This window comes from Nelumbo nucifera, chromosome 1 (assembly GCF_055504915.1).
Source record: "Nelumbo nucifera cultivar China Antique chromosome 1, China Antique-T2T, whole genome shotgun sequence".
Lineage (NCBI taxonomy): Eukaryota > Viridiplantae > Streptophyta > Magnoliopsida > Proteales > Nelumbonaceae > Nelumbo > Nelumbo nucifera.
In genome coordinates, this window is record NC_142649.1 from 125,390,544 (window position 1) to 125,410,798 (window position 20,255).

At 35.7% G+C, this 20,255-nt stretch overlaps 2 protein-coding genes and 1 long non-coding RNA gene across 11 annotated transcripts; 1 reads left to right on the forward strand and 2 right to left on the reverse strand.

Annotated features, from left to right (window-relative positions):
• Positions 1-2,479: 2,479 nt before the first annotated feature.
• Positions 2,480-8,964, reverse strand: LOC104609759 (beta-glucosidase 18-like). Of its 2 annotated transcripts, none has more exons than XM_088894167.1 (12): positions 8,700-8,964; positions 8,527-8,593; positions 8,364-8,422; positions 8,184-8,259; positions 8,011-8,085; positions 7,802-7,889; positions 7,410-7,629; positions 6,270-6,385; positions 3,820-4,096; positions 3,605-3,707; positions 3,227-3,332; positions 2,480-3,012 (listed from the first exon to the last, which is right to left on the reverse strand). In XM_088894167.1, the coding sequence occupies exons 1-12, from the start codon at positions 8,859-8,861 to the stop codon at positions 2,769-2,771; spliced, it is 1,593 nt and encodes a 530-aa protein (XP_088750293.1). In that variant the 5' UTR covers positions 8,862-8,964; the 3' UTR covers positions 2,480-2,768. The 2 variants fall into 2 exon arrangements, with proteins under 2 accessions (XP_088750293.1, XP_010274443.2); XM_010276141.3 differs by having other exon boundaries at positions 3,820-4,072; positions 8,700-8,958.
• A 137-nt stretch (positions 8,965-9,101) lies between these two features.
• LOC148803782 (uncharacterized) lies at positions 9,102-12,758 on the forward strand. The gene is made up of 2 exons (XR_016080102.1): positions 9,102-10,869; positions 11,159-12,758. It is a non-coding gene; the product is annotated as an uncharacterized LOC148803782 (long non-coding RNA).
• On the reverse strand, positions 12,657-19,063 carry LOC104609761 (homeobox-leucine zipper protein-like protein). Of its 8 annotated transcripts, none has more exons than XR_016080099.1 (6): positions 18,374-19,063; positions 16,830-16,964; positions 16,287-16,321; positions 15,148-15,242; positions 14,457-14,506; positions 12,657-13,015 (listed from the first exon to the last, which is right to left on the reverse strand). XR_016080099.1 is itself a non-coding variant. In XM_019199827.2 (5 exons), exons 1-5 carry the CDS (start codon positions 17,444-17,446, stop codon positions 13,000-13,002), a joined length of 309 nt encoding a protein of 102 aa, XP_019055372.1. In that variant the 5' UTR covers positions 17,447-17,520; the 3' UTR covers positions 12,657-12,999. The 8 variants fall into 8 exon arrangements, 1 of the variants encoding a protein (XP_019055372.1); XR_016080097.1 differs by lacking the exon at positions 18,374-19,063 and adding an exon at positions 17,527-18,238; XR_016080095.1 differs by lacking the exon at positions 18,374-19,063 and adding an exon at positions 17,374-17,520.
• Positions 19,064-20,255: the final 1,192 nt, after the last annotated feature.

A 20,255-nucleotide genomic window follows, 5' to 3' on the forward strand; every position in this document is an offset into this window, starting at 1 on the left:
AGTACAAGTCTCACTTTAGCATTTGGGCTCTTACGAAGGTAAGTTTGTAAGACATAAGACTTTCTAGTTCTGTTCCAATTAGGGCTGTTCATAAGAAGACCCAACCCGATCAAACTGACCAACCCGGACCGACCCTATCTGAGTCGGTCAGGTTTTCTTCAGCACCGGTCAGTTTCGGGTTATAAAAAATCATAAACCGATGATTCAGTTCGGTTTCGATTTTCATGTGTGAAAACCGAAACCGGCTCGAACCGAATCGACTTAGTAGCTAGTTCCTAGTTAGTAGTTACAACCTACTTAGTTCCTACTTAACTAAGTTGTCTCTCAAACTTTGCTCCCTCCACAATTGGATCCATGGATGGGCCACAAAACATTAAGGAAATGTTGGTTTCCTTTAGGAATGTAGAGCTAGAAATGAACACTTGAACAACAACTAAGTCACCACTAAGTAGAGCCGAAACCGACCCAAACCGATCAGGTCGGTTTTGCATAACACAGGGTCGGTTTCGGTTTCAATTTCAGATAACCCGATCAAATCGAATCAATTGGAAAAACATCATTAAATCGACCCAACCTAACCCGTGAACAACCCTAGTTCCAACCATAATTACAAGATGTGAAAACTTTTTTGTAACAGGCTCCTTTACTTATTGGGTGTAATATCAGAACCGCTAGCAGAGAGACTCTCCAGATCTTGGGAAACAAGGAGGTGATTGATGTTAATCAGGACCCACTTGGAGTTCAAGGGACGAAGATAAGATCACAATCAGGGCTAGAAGTATGCATCCAAATTTATTCTTGTTTCTTTTCATTAATTTAATTACTTACAATCTGTCTGGTGATGACATTTCCAATGGGCAAGTCTAGCAACCCTATAGGTTCTTACCTCGTGAATTAAAATCCTGCCACCCACACCCCTAGATCATATATACTTTATGAGATAGCAACTTTCTTAAGTTGTTAATGCATGTAAATCCTGATTCCACAATAGCATGGACATGGGTTTAAAACCTTTCTACCTATTAAACAATGCATATATACAGGTTATGACCTAAGGTAAAATACTTGCAGAAGTAAAGGTTAGTTGTTGCAAATTGTCTGTTTCCAACTTGAAGTTGCATGGAATGACTGTTTTAGGTTTGTCACCTACCTGTGACACAAATGTGAGTGGTCAAGTCTTTCCATTTGTCTTGATTCTCTTTTTATTATATTGGCTATCCTATAACCAATAATAATTGTACAGTTCGGACATGAATTAAGTGAGTTATGGTTGATTTCTGAACATCCAACTGTGTGCCAGAATTCTCCATTTCCTTAGTATTTTAATTATAAAATTAGAGTTCTATCCTTTTTGGATTTATCGATAAAGTGTTGCTTTTAGAAGTTATTTTCCATTATAAAGTGAAGGCAAACATACGTGTCAAAACCCAATACTTTTAGAGGGTTTCAGGAATTCATGAATTAGGAAGTGGATCAAAGTTATAGTTAGCTTCGTGGGAGGCTAAGAAAAGTTTTTCATATGCGATTCATAAACTTGGGATCAAACTAGGCTTCAAGCTGAGTTTTAAGTGGCCCTATCTGGCCTTAATTTGAGAAGAAAATGCGACTCCTCCCTAATGTATGTGAGAGATTTCATCATGCAAGGCTCTCCCAAACAAAAAACCCCAATGAATTTCTTAATTATTCTCCCTCTTTACTCAATGGAATTATTTTATTTTTCTTTTGTAATGGATTGCTCTTGGTTGATTTGAAACCCGTATGACCAGTGAGTTCTTTTGTGCTGATAAGTTTTCTCTGATTGATTAATTTAGGTGTCTAGATGTTTATTAATCTATAAATTGATTTTGTTCAAAATACCCTGTTTCAATCTCTTTAATGTTTTCTAGTTAGTTTGATTATCAAAGGAGACGTTGCTCAATGTTGGTCCAGGATATTTGGGGTCTTCTGATTCAATATCAATAGTTGTTTAGAAAATGGGTTCAGAAAACGAACATATCCATACAATTATTTGCTGAAATGGAAGTGTTTGTACATATAAAATGTGAGTTGCTATTTTGTTTAATGTTATCAATGTCTATGAAAGTATTTCTTAGATATATTTGTTAGATCTAAGCTCTATTATATTTTACTATTTTTGAAAAAAAAAAAAAAACTTTTGAGCTTTACACCTTGGTGCACCTTGGTGCACTATGTTGCAGGAGATGCAACCAGTGCCATTCCTCTGCTTTTGTCCTTTTAAACCTTTTGTCCTCAGGTTGTTAGTGAAGAAGGCTGAACAACCAAGGTAAGGTGGAGAGCTGCTTAGGTTGGAGGTTGAACAGGTGGCCAATCCAGAGGATCCCCTTGCTTGGATCAGAGGAGACGTTGCTCCTCATGCTTGTAAGATGTATGTCCTTACCCCAATATAAACTAGGAAAAAGGGAAGCTTATATTTTCCAAAAATTATGTATAAAAATGCAGATTAGAAACAAGCATGAAATTGTAATTGAATGCTATGGAAGTCAGCCAAATGGAAATTAAGCATAAGAGATTGTGGAAGGTAAACATTTCAAGAGTCAAGAGTGCATGATTCGGTTGATGAGCATATATAAACCTGACCCTGGATGTGGAATTTGATGCTCTAAATCTGATCATGCTGGGAATTCATAAGGAAAAACAGTAACATATTCTCTTCCATGTTCATAAAGGAATAATTTAGCAAGAGAGCAACAGAGGAAGCTTAGAACATGTTGGGTGATGATGAAAATGATAATGGAAGAAGGATATGATCATATATCTACTTCAACACCTCTCCAATTGGCTACCCTCGATCGCTTCACTAGTAGATCATCATATTCATCAGTAGCGTTGGGGGTGAGGAAATCCCTGTACCATTTTGCAGATAGCTTTGGAGTCCGCTCCAGCGTTTGGTAGTCCACGTAATAGAGTCCGAATCTCATTCTAAAACCGTTCGTCCATTCAAAGTTGTCCATCAGTGACCACACAAAATAGCCCCGCACATCAGCCCCATTCCTGTTATCAAATTCAAAGCGACTAGCTTATTTAAAGCCACAGAACGTTGTAGTAATTAAAGATTTTTAGTTGATAACAGGATCTTAATTAAATTAAACATATCAAGAGCAGTTTAATTTAATATATAAAATTACAATTGTCATCTCCATCAACATTTGGATATCTTAAAACTAGTGTTTTAGTCTTTTGGTTGAAATTGAATCCGTGGGCTCACCTGATTGCTCGAGCAAGAGAAGCAAGGTAACCTTTCAAAAACTCGACTCGCTTGTTGTCATGCAGTAAAACTTCTCTCTGACCAGGTTGGTCTAATTGAGCAATTCCTGCACGGAACAATTAATATTGAACAAATTAAATACTCGTACAAGCGCATCGACCCATCCAGCAATAAGATTATTAATTAATTAAGCTGCATGCTAAAATAAAAAAAAAAAAGAAAAAAAAACAATCTTCAATTCACCCTCTCTGTATCTAATAATAATCACGATCAACACGATTCAGTAAATAATTACAGAGAAAAGGAAATGAATATATAGAACACATAGCAACGTTAATAATGCATTAATATGTGTGTAGTGTAGTTCTCAGTTCTCACCATTTTCAGTGACAAAAGTGGGTTTATTATTGTATCTTGTTTTAATGTACTCTACCATTTTCTCCAGTCCATCTGGAACTATGAAGAATCTAGGCATCGGAGTCTGCCAAAAAAAACAGGAAACATCCCAGATAAGTAAGAAAGATAAGAAGAGGAGCATTAATTAATTTACAGAGAGAGAGAGAGAGAGTGATGGGATAGGAAATGCCTAATACCGGCTCTCCAATTGCAACACCATCCCTAAAACCGGTTGTGTAAACAAAACCTAGGAATGCATGGCTTTCTCCTGTAGGACAAGGAGAGTTGATGCAGTCTTTGGCATATAAACTTGAATAGTGGTTGATGCCGATGAAGTCAATACTGCCGTTTAGTGCCTTGGACTCCTCCACTGAGAACTTGGGCAGTCGAGCACCAAGATGGTGACGCATCTCTGGAGGGTAATCTCCATGTATCAAGGGATCTAACACCCTGCTCGATCGGTAATTAGGCAATCTATGATGATTAGCAATAAAGATTGTATTGTATCTCTTTGATTCAGTTAAATATATATATACTCTATTGTTTGACCAAACTATTTAAGTATACCATGTGGTTTTAAAAGCTACTTTTATATAATCCTAATAGAAATAACAGTAAAATAAAAAATTATATATATAAATTAATAAATCAAGTGTTTTTAATCAAAATTATCTTATATATTATTTATCAAATTTATACTTTTATACATAAAATAAAATATAATAAAAATTACAAAAAAATTAGGAAACCTTTTATATATTGTTAACAAAATATTAGGTTTGAGTCTAAGTTGTTTTTTAACAAGCAATAACCAAAACGGACCCGGTTACTAATTGGGACAAAATCATACAACAAGGATTGATATAATCAGTTTGGTCTGTTCAGAACAGAACTATTGAGTAGAATTGACCCACTGACAGCCCTAGCCTTTTGTTTATAAGGACCTTCTACATACACATTAATTTATTTACATAATCGGGGGGGGGGTTGACCTATATATAATTTTTGTCTTATTTTTTGTATGTAAATTAAAAACAATTTTTAATATGTATATTTTTATTTTGTATATGTATAATAATAAATATTATATATAATATTTGTATTTTTTATATGTATGACAATAATAATTTTTATAATTCTTAGTTTTTGTATGTAATATAAAAAAATATTTTTATTTTTTATAGGAAGCTTGGCTAAAGCCAAGCCAAGCTTGAACTTGTGAGCTTTTGAGCTGAGCCGAACTCGAGCCCAAGTCTCTATTTCAAATTGAGCTTGAGCCTGACCTTGTTTTGGTGAGCGAAGCTTGAATAGCTAGGTATTCGACTCGTATTAGCTCGAGTCCACCCCTATGTATACCCAACATGTGCTAGATGTGAACATTCCGAAAAGAGAAGCACACACACACGTATTAGGTATTGTGTTTACCCAGTTCCTCATTAGGTTAGTTTGAAATCAAGTTGATCATGAGTTCATAACTCGGTTTCATCGTATTCAAGAGAACACTCTCTTGGGCTATGTTTGGTTTGTTAGATGGGAAGAAAAAAAATGGGATATTCCTCCCTTCCTTGTGGGGGATATCAAGAGATGGGATGGGGAAAAGTGGGATTATAGATCCCAATTCTTGGGATGTGCAATCCCACCATTTTGGTGGGAAACAAGTGGGAATATAGGGGTAGACTTGTTTTACAAAGAAAAAACACCTGTCGTACTATTTCTAAGATTTAATACTAGATTCATGAACCATAAATAAATTATTTATTATTTAATAACATATTAATAAAATAATTTAACTAAAAATTAATAAATAACTTAAAAAAAATAAAATATTAATTAATAGATAATTTAATAATTAATTATTTTTTAAAACTAAAATATTAATAATAGAATATGAAATAATTAGTCAAATTAATAATTAACAATAAAATATTAAATAAAAAAAATATTATTAATTAATTAAGGACATTTAAGAATTGATTAATTTACTAATTAGTTGATAATTAAATAATTATTTTATAATTAATAATTTAATTAAAATAAATAAAAAATAATAATTTATTAATGAAAATTAATTTAATAATTTATGAATAATTAATATTTAAATTAGTAATTAAGTCATGTGTATTAATAAAATATAATATTAATAATAACTTATAAACTAATAAAATGTAAAATATTTAATTAATTAACTAATTGTGCATTTTAAATAATTAATATCTAATGAATAATAAAATAATAAATAATAAATAAGTATTATTAACAAAATAATAATTAACAAAAGAAGTGAATAAATAAATAATAATTAAAAACAATTAATAATAAAAGTAAAACTCTTAATTAATTCATAGTAAATACTAATGAAATAAATATTAAAATATTAATTCTTATTTCTTAATTAATCATTAATTAGATAATTATCAAAATTATTTAATTATAAAATTATTTCATTAAAATATCAATATTTAATAATTAATAATAATAAAAAGATTATTTATTAATCGATTAATAATTGTTACTAGGGTTGATTTTCCCACTATTTTCCCTTTTGCAATGGAATTATTTTTCCTTCCAACAAACCAAAGACAACCTTGAGGGATAGGGACGCAACAAATACACAAAAAAAAAAAGGAAAACTAAAATAGAGACTCACCCGGAAACATAGAAAGCCAGAGCCCGACTCACAGCTTCACGATCCACCGCTTCGTCTCTCAAGGGTTCGTACATTGCTGTATTCACAACAATTCCTATCGAGCCACCTTGTTTTTGCTGTATGCATATGCATCACTATCAACTCATTATTCATATAGATGATGCCATTATGCGGAAAGAATGACAATTCACAGGGTAGGTGTGTATGGTCTTTTCAGATTCCATTATGATGAAAAACATTTGTATACTTGATATTTGCCCTTAGGATATTTTGTTTGTGACTCTTAAAAACCCTAGATGGCTAAAAATCCCTAGATTAGATGGGTAGCTAGGATGGTGTCTTGGATTCAATTAATTATTTGAAAGACGGTGGTTTGGGATTCAACTGAAGATGTAGTTAGGGGTGGTCACGAGTCAAGTTTTTTATAAGTTATTCGAGTTCGGTTTGGTTCGATTTCAACCAAGTTTTGAGCCGAATTCAATCCCAATTTATAAGTTTGATTAATAAATGAGTCGAGCTTATTAAGCCTAATAGAACTTGACTCATGAGGCTCGCGAGTCTCTCTCTCTCTCTCTATATATATATAATAAAATTAGGGAAAAATAGGGAGACACGATGCAGAATTCTGAATTCCAGCCCCCCCCCTCTACAATTAGCTTTGTCCCCCCTATAAACCACATCCTGCACGTGAATTTGGCATCAATTCACGGTCAGGATGCATTCCCCCTGTACTTTGGGCCTAGTAAATTTTGAGTTGGGCTGATTTGTACTTCTCCCATAAAATTATAGAAAATAATATATAATAAAAATATTATAATTCTTAATTTTTTAAGTATCAAATAAAAAATATTTTTTATATATAATTTTTTATTTTTATAAAACATTTTTCTCTAATCGAACTCGAGCCGAGCCAAACTCAAATTTACAAGTTTTTGACTCGAGCCAAGCTTGAGCTCAAGGTTCTAGCTCAAACTGAGCTCAAACTCGAGCCTTGTACCTAAGCGAGCCGAGCACGAACCTCATACTATTCGACTCGGTTCGGCTCGAATCCACCCCTAGACGTAGTTGGCTTTCTTGAGAGGGGATGAGGGTGCGTTTGGCTTTGCATAAAAGATATCCTTTTACAAATTAGTACAATACCTGATAACGCGACCGGTACAAATAAGCGGCCCTGGCGTGGGACAACAGCATGTTGTGAAGCACAGTGAAAGGCTCCATCTCCGAACGACGACCTGGTGGGTACATTCCCCTCAGATAAGCAAAATGAGCATACAAGTTGGGCTCATTCAAACTACTCCAGTACTTCACCCGATCTCCGAACCTCCTGAAACAGATTTCTGCAAAATATCCAAAATCTTCCCTGCAACAATAAGCACCAACGAAATCAAAATCCCATTCAAACTCTATCTCTTCATCACAAGATTTGTGACACTGACACACACACACACATACTCTTCCCCAGAAATTTTGTTTTATAATTCATAAAATCTAAACGACATTCAGATAGGAGAAACAAATGTTCACGGGCTTACTGTATTAGAGGGCTCAGCCATCCCCCATATCTGTCCTCCAGTTCTTGTGGCAGGTCGTGATGATACAAGGTCACAAACGGTTCGATCCCTGCCGACACAAGCCTTAATTTGTTAGAATTCTAGTAGGAGATTGTATATGACACTGTTAGAATTCTAGTCTTGAGGTCTATCAGTCCAGATTTGGTTAGAATTCCAAGTCTCTGGCTCACCTCTCCGTAGGAGATTGTCTATGATACTGTTATAGAACGCGATCCCCGTAGGATTAACGTCTCCAAACCTCCCTCCTACAGCATAGCATACAAGGAACTTAGTTAAATGGGATTTATCATTTATGAAGAAGGTGCACATGATTTTTTTTTTCTTTTTCTTTTTTAATGCTTACGTGGTAAAATCCTGGCCCAAGAAATGGAAAAACGATAAGCATTTATCCCCAACGAGTGCATCAGGTCGATGTCTTGCTGTGCAAAACCAAGTAAAGTAAAGCAAAGGGTAGGTAGGCTGTTTGTAAATCCATTGATGAAGATTTAACAGGTAAGTGAAGGATTGAGGTCAATTCTGTTACCAAGTAGAGGTGGTAATGGTCGTCTGCCGTATCTGCATTTTCCCCTGTTTCGATCTTCCCTGCAGTTTTTTGGTTTCATTAATAAGAAAGAACATACCATTACTAGATTCTAGAGATCCCCGGAGACAGAGGTAGAGAGAGAGGAGGACGGGATTATCTTCACCTGGAACGTGGCTAAACACATCCCAATTGCTGAGACCCCTGCCACCTTCAAGAATTGCTCCCTCAGTCTGCAATTTGGACGTTTGACAAGAAATTCAAACAATAGAACAATAAAAAACTGAGTTGGGAAAATCTGTAGACGACAAAAATTAACAGAGCAGGAATGACAGGCACCTGATAGGCGGAAGTACTCGTTCCGAAGAGAAACTCGACTGGGAATTGATTTCTGCGGATGGTCTCCTCATGAGAGTTGCTCACTATACAAGCCAGAATAAGGGATAGTAATGAGAGTACCCTTCCCCTACGAATTAAGTAATGGGTACGAATAGTTCCCATATCCTGGAGCAGCAATTCTACGCTTCGGGGGTTGGCTTTTTAAATACACTTCGTGCACTGTATTTAGATAACTTTTACAACTACTGCCAACAATAATGCAACTCAGTAAATAAAGAAAAGGAAAATGAAACCTGATATTTATAATTGACTGAAAACCTCCCAACTCCCATCTCTTTAGAAAAAACATAAAAAAAAAAAAAAAAAAAATTAATACCTCCCTTGTCAATGACATGGCATTGGTTGGCACTTTCATCAATAGCTTTTGAAAACCTAATTTTGTCCATTATCCAGTTTCTTAATAAACAATTTCTTCAATAAAAATAATATTTTTTAAAAAAATTTAAAAATAACTTAACTTTTTTAAAATAATATCAATAAACTATTCATCATCTTCTTCTTGTCATTTGTTCATTAGCGCCACCGCCATCCGCTGCCGCCCATCTCCGCCTCCGCTTCCAGCAACATTGCTGGAGGTGGCCGGAGGCAGTGGTAGCGGCGGCGGCGCTGGTGGTCATTCCTCTGCCTAGCGCCGCCGCTGCCACCTCTGTCTCCACCCACCTCCGTCAGCATGCTGATGAACAAATGGGAAGAAGAAGATGATGAACAGTATTTTTATCCTTTACATTATTTTTAAAAAGTTAACTTATTTTTAAAAATTTTTAAAAAATATTATTTTTATTGATATTAAACCTCAAAAGTTGCTCTTATATGCTATTACAAATCAAAGATCAACCCTTCTCTCTGGTCATTCCAAAAACAGAAAAGAAAAAAAAAAAAACAGTTTGGCCGGTTTACAAGCACTTCAGATCTGTTACCCGCAAATTATTTCAACTTCCCCGCCCGCATAATATTACCGCCGTGTATTGGGAATATCTCCAATGAAATGACAGGGAGATTTCCAATGCATAACTCACTGGGTTTAAGTTCAATTTAGATCCAACCTTAAGAATTGGATCTAAGGCTAAGCTCGGCCCAGGCCTGAACTGTATAACTGATGGTTTCCTTCAAATCTTCCTCGTGCTCTTCCGTAAACACATAGAAGAAAGTAAAAAAAAAAGAAATATATGAGATATTAATATATTATTCATGGATGAATTCACTTGTTGTCGTCTATTGGGAATATCTGTCTATGTCTATGAATAAAAATTAAATACAAGTATAAAGATGTTTCCAAGGATAACCTGTGAGAAAGGTGAGGATTAAACCGGATGGCAAATCGGGTGATTCGGGTCTGGAGTCAGCATGAATTTAATTAATTGGCCATTTAGTAAAGTTTTAATTAACAGTAAATTTTAATTTAGCAATACTCGTACTCTGAGTCGCGTTCGAGTGCACTCGCGAATGGCTGATCGACACGTCGACCTGGCCAACGTTATCGTGCGTTTGAGCATTAACGTGGTCTGGTCCGATTTACGTGAAAACGAACCGATTTGCATGAATATGAACCGGTTGAGTACCCAATTGGTTTTCTTCGAATTCCTTCTTCCTTTCCATCTTCCATTTCTTTCCACCGAACCCTACCCATACAACAACCCTTGTCCATCGGCGGCGATAGAGCTCCGGCGACAAATTGACGGTGACATAGCTCCGATGGCGATGCATCCTTCTTCTCTTCTTCTTCGACAAAAGGGGTGGGGTGTTAAACCTCATTGTTCGAAGTTCTTCCCTGATTTCCCCTGGAGAGCTCCTTCCATCGAACCCTACCCATACACTGAATCCTTCCAGGATCGGTGAGATAAAGAAACCTTCAGCGATTCATCGGCGGCAACAAAGAGAACCCCTGTTCTTCTTTGCTTCTTCTTCTCTTCATTCTTCCTATTCTCTTTCCCTTGAGAGCTCCGACAGTGACAAGAAGGGCACAACATCCACCTAGAAGGAGGACCGACGACCACAGGGAACAAGTCCGATCTGAAGGATGAACAAATATGACCGGCGACCACAGCTACTCCTAGATTCCTCTGTATGACTTGATAATGACAAAGTTAGTATCATCTAAACCAGTATCAAGGTATCATCTTAAATCACTTAGATTTATTAATGAGGAATCTTACTCTTCCAATAACAACTAGTATCATTTCAGTTGCTTTGTTTTTCTAATAAATTTCAGTTAATTTCTCTCAAAAAATACAACCTATTAATAAATCATACGGGGCCGTTTGCTGTATTTACCTTTGCTTAATGCTGACTACATGCATTGAACAAGCAAATTTTAATCCTTTGTTGCTCAATTTGTGAGAATTAAGTGAGGGTTGTAATACAAGTGGTGTAATTCTTTCTTTTTTTTTTTTTCCTTACAGCAAGGTAACAGTTCATGCTAAGAATGATACGTCACCGCCGGAGCTCTGTTGCCGTTGGTTCGTAGCCGGCGCCCTATCGCGGCCGATGAACAAGGGTTTCTCTGTTGTATGGATAGGGTTCGGTGGTGAGAAAGGGATGAAAGAACTGAAAGAGTCAAAGAAACTGAAAAAAAAGGGGCTTTTTGATTCTATGGGTAGGGTTCGGTGGTGAGAAAGGGATGAAAGAACTGAAAGAGTCAAAGAAACTGAAAAAAAAGGGGCTTTTTGATTCTATGGGTAGGGTTCGGTGGTGAGAAAGGGATAAAAGAACTGAAAGAGTCGAAGAAACTGAGAAAAAAAAGGGGCTTTTTGATTGAACACTCGACCGGTTCGTGTTCATGCGAACCGGTTCGTTCCCCGCAAACCGGATCAGACCGCGTTAACGCACGTTTGAACGTTACTGTTAACCTGGTCGACGTGTCAATACGCTATTCGCGGGTGCACTGTACGAGTGCACCCACGGTGCACAGAACACGCTCTCGGGTACTCTCACTTAACATCAGAGTGTTTGGTGGCCTTGGGTTGATCAATATAATTTTGTGCTAAATATATTATATAATCCCTATATTTTTTACCTGAAATGTTTGAAAAACATATTGAACTGATCAATACAAATTACAAAATGCTATTTCTATCTAAAACTTCAAATTAGTGTCTCTCTAACATGCATTTTTCTAATTGAATGACATATATGTGATGTGGCAAAATATATTTCTTACAAATTTATAATCAACCTAAAATACAATGTCAATACAACACCACTACACCAAACACCCCCTAACTTGTTAATAATAAAGTAAGCAAATTTTTTGTTCATTACCATTTACCGTTGATAAAATTAATCAACTTTGGGATTTTCTTATACATTGCACAAGGCCCTCCTAATTCTTTAATAAATTAACTAGCGGGGTGACTCCTATTTTGCGGGGGCTAATGAGTGTAGAAAAATAATTCTTAAAATATATGAAATTTTTTATTTTGGAGGCTACGAGATGAGATCACATCTCCGCCTCAGAAGGGGCCACCCCACAACTCCTACGAGACCAGTTGGTTGAAGGTAAAGTTACGTTGATTGATGGACCATCATGAAGATACCCCTGCCCCCACCCCCTTACTGTGACAAAGATAAGGATGTCCTAACAATCTGTAAACAACACAGGGCATTTTGACAAAACAGTGTGTCACGGAAATAGTGAGCAATTAATTAAGGATTGCATGAATACGTTTCTGAAAGGAATTAATTAAATATTTGGAAGTGGTGTAATAAGCAATGCCCACATGAGTTTAAAGAGAGAAATATTAAGGTTGTGTTGCAATGCAAATAAATTTACAGTGATGCAAAATCATGGCAATGCAAATGATTTGAGCATAAATTCTGACCTATTTTTGTTTCAAATTTTAACTTATTTTGTTTGATTGCAGTCCAAATCAAGGAAATTAAGACATAAACAAAATAAAGTAAAGTCTAAAACAAAATTAAACAAGAATTTGCATTTTTTACATTTGCACTCCCATGCATTTGTACTAGTGCAAATAAATTTGCATTGCAACCAAACACAGCCTAAGTTGTAAAGTTTTGACCCATATGTATGCTGCTTACAAAATAAGGAAAAAAAAGAACTTGTTCTTTACATAAACAAGTTAACATATTCCACTTGAGGTGAGTTATTTGAATCGCCTTGTATAGCAGGTAGACATGCTCTTCAATGGACAATTTCGTCTCTCACCATGACTAATTATTTGTGATTAAACGCCAAGACAGAATCAAACTTGCGGTAGTCCCAACTGATCATCTTCCATTTTCAATAAAAAACAAACCTGCTCAATTATAAAGGAAAATAAAATTATTAAGGAGCTAATAAGGGAAAAGATTGGTAGCCTAGTCTGAACCTACAACAATAGAAAAATAAAGGAAATTTAGTGTAGTTCTTGCTTTTTGTTAAAGGAAAGAGACAACCAAACAAACAAATAAAAAGAGAAAGAAGAAATAAGATTTGACCAAAAAACTATAGATTCTCACAACTAAGAACCAACTTTCCCAATTCCTTTTTCTTTGAAAAATCTGTAGGAAATTTTGTTTCATTTGGGAGGAAAAGGACTCAAAAAGGTCTGTAGATGTTCATTTGGCTGCTCTCTTTTCACTAGAAACTTTTAGAAAATTACCATACCATGTGGTCATTGGTTAAAATATCAGTCCCAACACTTGGGTTATAGAAATTACATACAAGGTTAGCTTAATTATCACTATCTAGAAAATTTCCCTGCTTGATAAATAGATGATCATGATTAATCATATATATATATATATATATATATATCAATTTATACGAAACAAGGTATATCAGTTTTTCAAACTTCATTGATGGGGCAAAACGTCAACCATCCCTGCTGATCTCTCTAAAAATGTTAGTTTTATAAGACCTCACTATGCACCTCCTACCAAAAATATAAAAAAGAACAAAGGAAAAGCAGAACATTGAGTGTTGGCACTTGACTTAAAACCATGATATTCACCTTTTCTAAAACCATATGATATTCACATTTTGCAAATAGAAATGAACAGATAGTCCGGTATACTTAAACAAGTACTTATTCACATGTTTTACACTTGTAGTAGCCAAACCCACTATTCTCTTTAAGTACTTGTCCTTCAGCCCATTCCCAACAAACATGTATGAACATGAAGATCAATAACAAAGCAAATATAATATAATCTAACCAAGAATAACAAAAATATCATGTGTTGTACAAAGGGAGGTAATATGGAAATGCAAACAATGAATCCAAGAATTTTGAAACATATTCCCTAATCTTAATTGCATGGGAGATCCAAACCATACCGCCAATGCAAAAGGAATTTGGGGGTTGTGTAAGAGTGGCCTCCTAACTCCTAATAGAAATTGAGTCTCCATTAGTTAGGACTTGCTTAAATTTGTATCTTCATATGCTAACATTGTTTTACAACCTTTATACCCACATAGATAGGATTTAACAAAATTCTATCTCCTATCCCCCATTACTTCTTAGTTGATTGTATCAAACTCAAAACCCGAAATATGATAAGTTTCTCCAAAAACCAAAAATATGAACCAAAAGAGAAAAGATCAAGTGATCATCCTAAGTGGAACTATAAAATACACCATTTACTTTAATTGTTAGGGAGGATTTCAGATAAATCAAAATGAAGAGAAGGGGTGATTTCTAACAAGATAGCCACATTCTTATCCATTTATGAAATTACTCAAAATATGAACTATACCAGTCATGGTTCCACTTGAAAATATTTGATGGTAGCACGCATTGCCTCTCCTGCACAAAAATGGTCCATACAGTGAGTTTAAGAAATGGAAAAATGCTGAATTGGAAAATAAAACCTAGCTGCTTTAAATTAAGAGAGAGAGAGAGAGAGAGAGAGAGAGAGAGAGAGATGGACTGAATGGAATTTGAAAGTAGCATTAGTAGAAGAAAATCCACTATGCATCCACTCCTCATTTGTTGAAGGAAAGGAAAAATAGGTAACATGAATGAATCTTGTATCCATTGAATATAAATAAATACTTGCTTTGGTTTAGTACAAACAAAAAAATAATAAGATTATAATCCCTGCAAAAGATTCACAGTTGGTTTCCAAAGGTAAATATGACTTCATAATCTAAAATGAATAAAATAATCCTTCCTAAACTAAAATTTGTCGGGATTAATTCCATAAAAATGATCCAATCCTTCATAATCTGAAAATTGTTTTGCACAATTCCATAGAAATGAACCACATTTTTAGCCATTAATTAGGCAACATTTTTAGCAATTTAGTTTTGTATCTCATCCATGGAATCAAGTGCAAATTTATGGAATAAGTAGAAGTTAATTTCCCTCTTATGTAAGCTTTCAGTACAAATTTCAAAAATCAGTAAAAGTTCATTTCTTTAAAGCACAATTTCAAGCACCCTTACCATTAATTAGCCAACACTTTTAGCCATTCAATTTTAAATCTCACCCATGGAAGATCCTGGGATCCACTTTTCTCAGTGATCTTCAGGTAACAAACCTATAAATCCCAATTTTTTCATGTGCGAATTAGCAAAAGGTCATTATCTAGTAAAAAAGACAAGAAGTAGGATATGCAAGAATGAGAAGAGCATAACAAATTAGAGAGAAGAAAATAAAAGAAAAAGTGTACACAAACTTGCAACTCTTAAATAAAATGCTATTAGATGGTTACTATCGAGTAAAAATGACAAGAAGTAAGATGCAAGAATGAGAAGAATCTAAAAGAAAAAGTGCACACAAACTTGCAACTCTTAAACCAACCTTTCATGGTTACTCTTTGGTTGTAGCTGGGAAGCAATACTTTTTCTTACAAACCTTAGGGCCAAGAATCAATGCTAGCCAAGAGAATCGTTTAGAAAAATTGCGATTCATACTAATTAGGTGTTGCATCATCGTTTGAGGTTGTTATAGGGCCACTAAACCAATTTGATAAAACCTACCAAGCTCTAGCAATTAATTACCTCCTCACTTTGCCTTGAAGCAAGAAATAATAAAATAATAAAAAACAGATGCAAAATTTTAGTGAAGTACCACACTTGAGCTACTAATTGACTCCATTGAACCGCAACATCAATAACCCAGTGTAATGCACTTTCCTTTGGGAAACAAAGAAATCCAAAAAAAAATAATAAAACGACTGTAGAAATCGACAAGAGATCAATAGAGTAGACAATAGATACATAGGATTTGTCCATATCATTTTGTGCACCATCCAAGTTCACATTCACATTCTCATTGTGGCTTTGGCTGGAGAAGAACCTGAAACAATGTGTTCTGGAGTTGCAAGTTTCCATGAAAGATGCCACGTTTGAAAACCCAGGCATTGTTAGTATCATGGCTTTGCAATCTAATGACTACAGTTGGCATGCAGATCCAAACTCTTAATAAATTTGTCATTATTCAAAGTTAAATCGAAAAATTGAAAGGTTATAACATAGTTAAAACCTGCATATACCAAAATCAATCATTCTAAACCTCTAGTAACACAAGACTAAAAAATACTATTTCCAAGAGCCAAATGAAAACATTTCTGAAATTACACCTGAATAGGTAAGAGCAATTGAGCAGAAGAAAAACCTGAAACGAAAAATCAACAAGGAAAAATGAATAAGTAAGAAAAAAAACTTAAAAAATGAAAAGTATCAAAATGAAAAACCTCGGAAACCATTCGACCCATACCAGTGATACCACTCAATGCTAAAGCCAAAAAACCATTCATGCAGTAGAAGACCTAGAAAAGATAACAAAATCCTAACCATGACCGAAAGCCAAAACTCTCATAGCAGGGAGGAGAAAACGAAAACTCCTAATGAATTGTACCTCCACGCCATAATCAACAGTTGGGGGAAATAAAAGCAAAAGAAAAGATCAAACATTTCAGGACCAAAAGCAAACAAACCTCCCTGTTTAATGACGAAAAAACCTCTTTGACATTTTGAAAGAAAAAAAGGAGGGGCAGATGCTGATAACAGTGCAATGAGATTTGATGCATTTCTAGTGAATATGCCATATCTTGAAGAATTTTGGTCTTAGTTACATTGAAGATACGACTTACGAACATGAACCAGCTAGGAAGGTCACTAACCTGCTTTGGAATGAGCCGTTGTTTCTTTTTCTGGCAACTGTTCGTCGTAAAATTCTTCATCTATCAGATCGTCTGCCAAGGGGAAAAAAGGTTGCCTCCTTGGGTTTTCCTCCATGTTCAACATCGATCTCATCCCTGTAACAACAAAAAAACAGTAACCCCTATATGTTTAAAATCAACAGGGAAAAAGCACAAGTAAGAAAAAAGCACGGCGGGAGAGAGAAAGAATGCAATAGAAAAGGAAAACAAAAGAGAAAAAGAGAGGGAGGAGAAGGGAGAACTAGATAAGACATGGCGGAAGAGAGAAAGAATGCATTAGAAAAGGGAGATATACAGGAGAGAAATTGAGAGGGGAAGGTGGCTTGCATGGCAAGCTGGAGAGGTGAGTGAAAAAAGAGGGGGAGAAGGGAAAGACCGGAAGTTTATTCCACCCATTGGAGATTAATATATATAGAAAGATAGATAGATTTAAGCTATATAAGTGATATGGGAAAAATCTATCATGTATGAAAGCATGATACTAATAGGGTTTTGACCAATCAACCTCCCATCCCCGCAGTTGAATTTTGATGAATAGCAGATGGATTAGTTTTAAATTTTTCCGGTATCGATCTCATGCCTTTCCCGCATTATAGTCGAACCCATGTATGTTAACATTTTCATATAATAGCATATATGGTCTCTAACGCAAACTAACCCATATCAGACATCATTCAGTTATGTATTTGGTGAGAAACCACTAGGTGTCTCTTCACATTATATGAAAGAACAGGGGTGGTCTAGTGTGGTAAAATATGGTGTATAGAGGAGTAATTGTTACAACCCCCCAAAATAAAGTTGCCCCTCTACTTTAATTTATTATTTATCCAATGTTTGAATTCTTTTCTATTTCAAAATTATCGATCTTTTTTTTCAACCATGTGGCCATGGTCCCACTAATACAGAAACCTGCAATGGAAATAGGGGAAAACTATCAAGGATAGCAACTACGTGGTTTAATTTTATAAGATTGGATATAAAATAAAAGCCATCTTTTCAATAAAAGTCACTTTTCGGATTTTAAGGGATGGAAGTCTATTTATACCTATGTTCATTTTTTTTAGATTTGTGTGGGATTCATAAGTCAATAAGTAATTTTTTTACGAGAAAAATTATCAACACTTAAATAGAATAAAATTATCTTTTTTTGGTAATGACTTTTCTATAATTAAAATTTAAAATTGTCAATTTTATTTACTTGAAAAATAAAAAAAAAAATGAATAGATACATTTATCACGATAGAGGAGTCGGCCTTTCAAAAGGAAACCTCTAAAACGAATTGAAGAATAAACTAGATGGTTGGAATTTGAAAGTCATCTAAGATTATCCTTTTTTGTATAAAGACCCTTCGTTTAGTGAGAGTCTTATTTCTGTGAACGATGTAACCGGTTAATCGTGGTTCGATTTTTCGATTCTTTTATGCCCTCAAAATTAAAAAAAAAAAAAAAGAAAAAAAACGAAAAACACGATTGAAGAGAGTTGGGAGATACAGTAGAGGGATCACCAGTGTCGCTGAGCAAATGCAACCGAACCTCCAGTGTTGCTAGTGTCGGAAGCCGTCGGTGATTCAATTGGAGGGTGGAGCGCCGAAGGCCCTTGGTCCGTTGGGGAAGAAGAGAGCTGGGAGAGTGGGGGTCTGAAAGAATGAGAGTTAGAGAGAGAGAGAGAGACCGTTGGGGAAAAGGGAAAGAAATAGAGCTTAGGGAGAGAGTCCAAGAGAGAGAGAGAGAAAGATGAGAGAACTGGGAGAGTCAAGAGTGGGAGTCTGAGAAAGTGAGAGTCCGAGAGAGAGAGAGAGAGGGTAAAGAAAGGGAAAACTGGCAAACTGAAACCTGAAAGAGAGGGAAGAAAGTCAAGATTGACAATGCGCGGCGGGTGTTAGTCTATCAGGCAGGTTGTTTGCCAGTCTGCCAGATTAGCAAATTGAAACCTGAAAGTCTCACTCTCTCAGTTTGGCTTTTTAATTAGATTTTCAAGTTTCAACCTGATTTTCAATGCAAGGAAGAAATTTGGGTGGATTGGGTTGGGTTGAAGTTCAATTCAAGTCCAAAATCTTGGCCTCGGGCCTAGTTCAACAGAGGTAAAGCTCAAATTTATCAATCCAGGCCTCCCCGAAATCAACCCAACACAATTCAGGCTCAGGCTGGTTCGGCTTCAGTCAAGGCAAAGCCTGTTCAAGCAGATTTTACTGTCTTGTATTGAGAATATCTCCATATTTGTGTGCTTTATTTCATGAGGAGATATTCTCAATGTAAGGTTAGAAAAGGCTGTTAGAACAATATAGGCATAGGTTTGCCCTGATTGAAGCCGATCTCAGGTTAATTGGGCTTGAGTGCATTGGTCAGGTTTGAAAAAAAAAAATTATGTGTATATTTTCATATTACCTTCTCTTGTTTACGACCACTCAAAATGCACCCCTACTTCTATGCTTAGATAATAGATACAAAGCATCTTAGGATGATTCTGAATCTGCTACACACAAGACGACAAGTACAACTCGTTACGAAACCCAATCAAGATTTTACAAGTCAATTAGTGTATATCTGGTAAGAGTATGGATTGTTGGTGTGTTTACTCGGATCTGTTCCTCATAAATGAGCTTCTCACATGCACATCTACCATGCATTGGGAACATCTCCCCTAATTAATAAGTATGGGAGATGTTCCCAATGCATGGTAGGATGTACATGTGAGGCGCCTGTGAGATGCCAGGTGTGAGGAACAGATCCGATCTCTGTGGGTAGTGGCACATCGAGAGAACAGGATTCACTCCTCACACAGGGGTGCCTCACATGCACATTCACCGTACATTGAGAATATCTCCCGTAAATAATAACTTATAAGTATGGGAGATGTTCCCAATGCATGGTACCATGTGCATGTAAGGCGGGAGTGATGCGCCCTTTGTGAGAAGCAGATCCGATCTTCACATCGAGAAGCTTACTTCTGACTTTTGAGTAGGTAGGTATAGCCTGTACAAATCATGTTAATAGAAGATCTGGAGTCACTTGGGAGGGCAACTTATTTCTGTTATGATGAGGTTCTCTCAAGAAATTGACAAATACAGAGGTGCACCCCCAGCCTAAGCGAAATAACCGACCCCAGCTTGAGCTAAATTCTTCTTACAGAATTGGGGTATTTGTAGTAAATCAATGGTTGCTTAGGACTTAGTACGGCATCCCACCAATTGTGAATTAGAGAAGTACAACTTCAGCAGTCCAAACAAGGTTTTAGGTAGATCCAAGTAATTGTACTTCCAATCCAAGGTTTTAGGTAAATTCAAGCCCAATCCAAGTAGTTGTACGCCCATCTCAGGCCAAATATAGAGTTCACACGGGATAACCAAGCCCAGCCTAAATTAAATTCTTAAATGCTGTTTGAAAACA

Coding starts and splice junctions, on each gene's coding strand:
- LOC104609759 (XM_088894167.1), bottom strand. CDS start 8,861: ATGGGAACTATTCGTACCCATTACTTAATTCGTAGGGGAAGGGTACTC. Junction 7,890..8,010: donor AGACAATCTCCTACGGAGAG/GTGAGCCAGAGA, acceptor TTGTGTCGGCAG/GGATCGAACCGTTTGTGACC. Junction 3,708..3,819: donor GTGTTGCAATTGGAGAGCCG/GTATTAGGCATT, acceptor TTTTTTTGGCAG/ACTCCGATGCCTAGATTCTT.
- LOC104609761 (XM_019199827.2), bottom strand. CDS start 17,446: ATGAGATCGATACCGGAAAAATTTAAAACTAATCCATCTGCTATTCAT. Junction 16,322..16,829: donor AACGGCTCATTCCAAAGCAG/GTTAGTGACCTT, acceptor TTTTCGTTTCAG/GTTTTTCTTCTGCTCAATTG. Junction 14,507..16,286: donor AATTGCTCTTACCTATTCAG/GTGTAATTTCAG, acceptor ATTTTTGTGCAG/GAGAGGCAATGCGTGCTACC.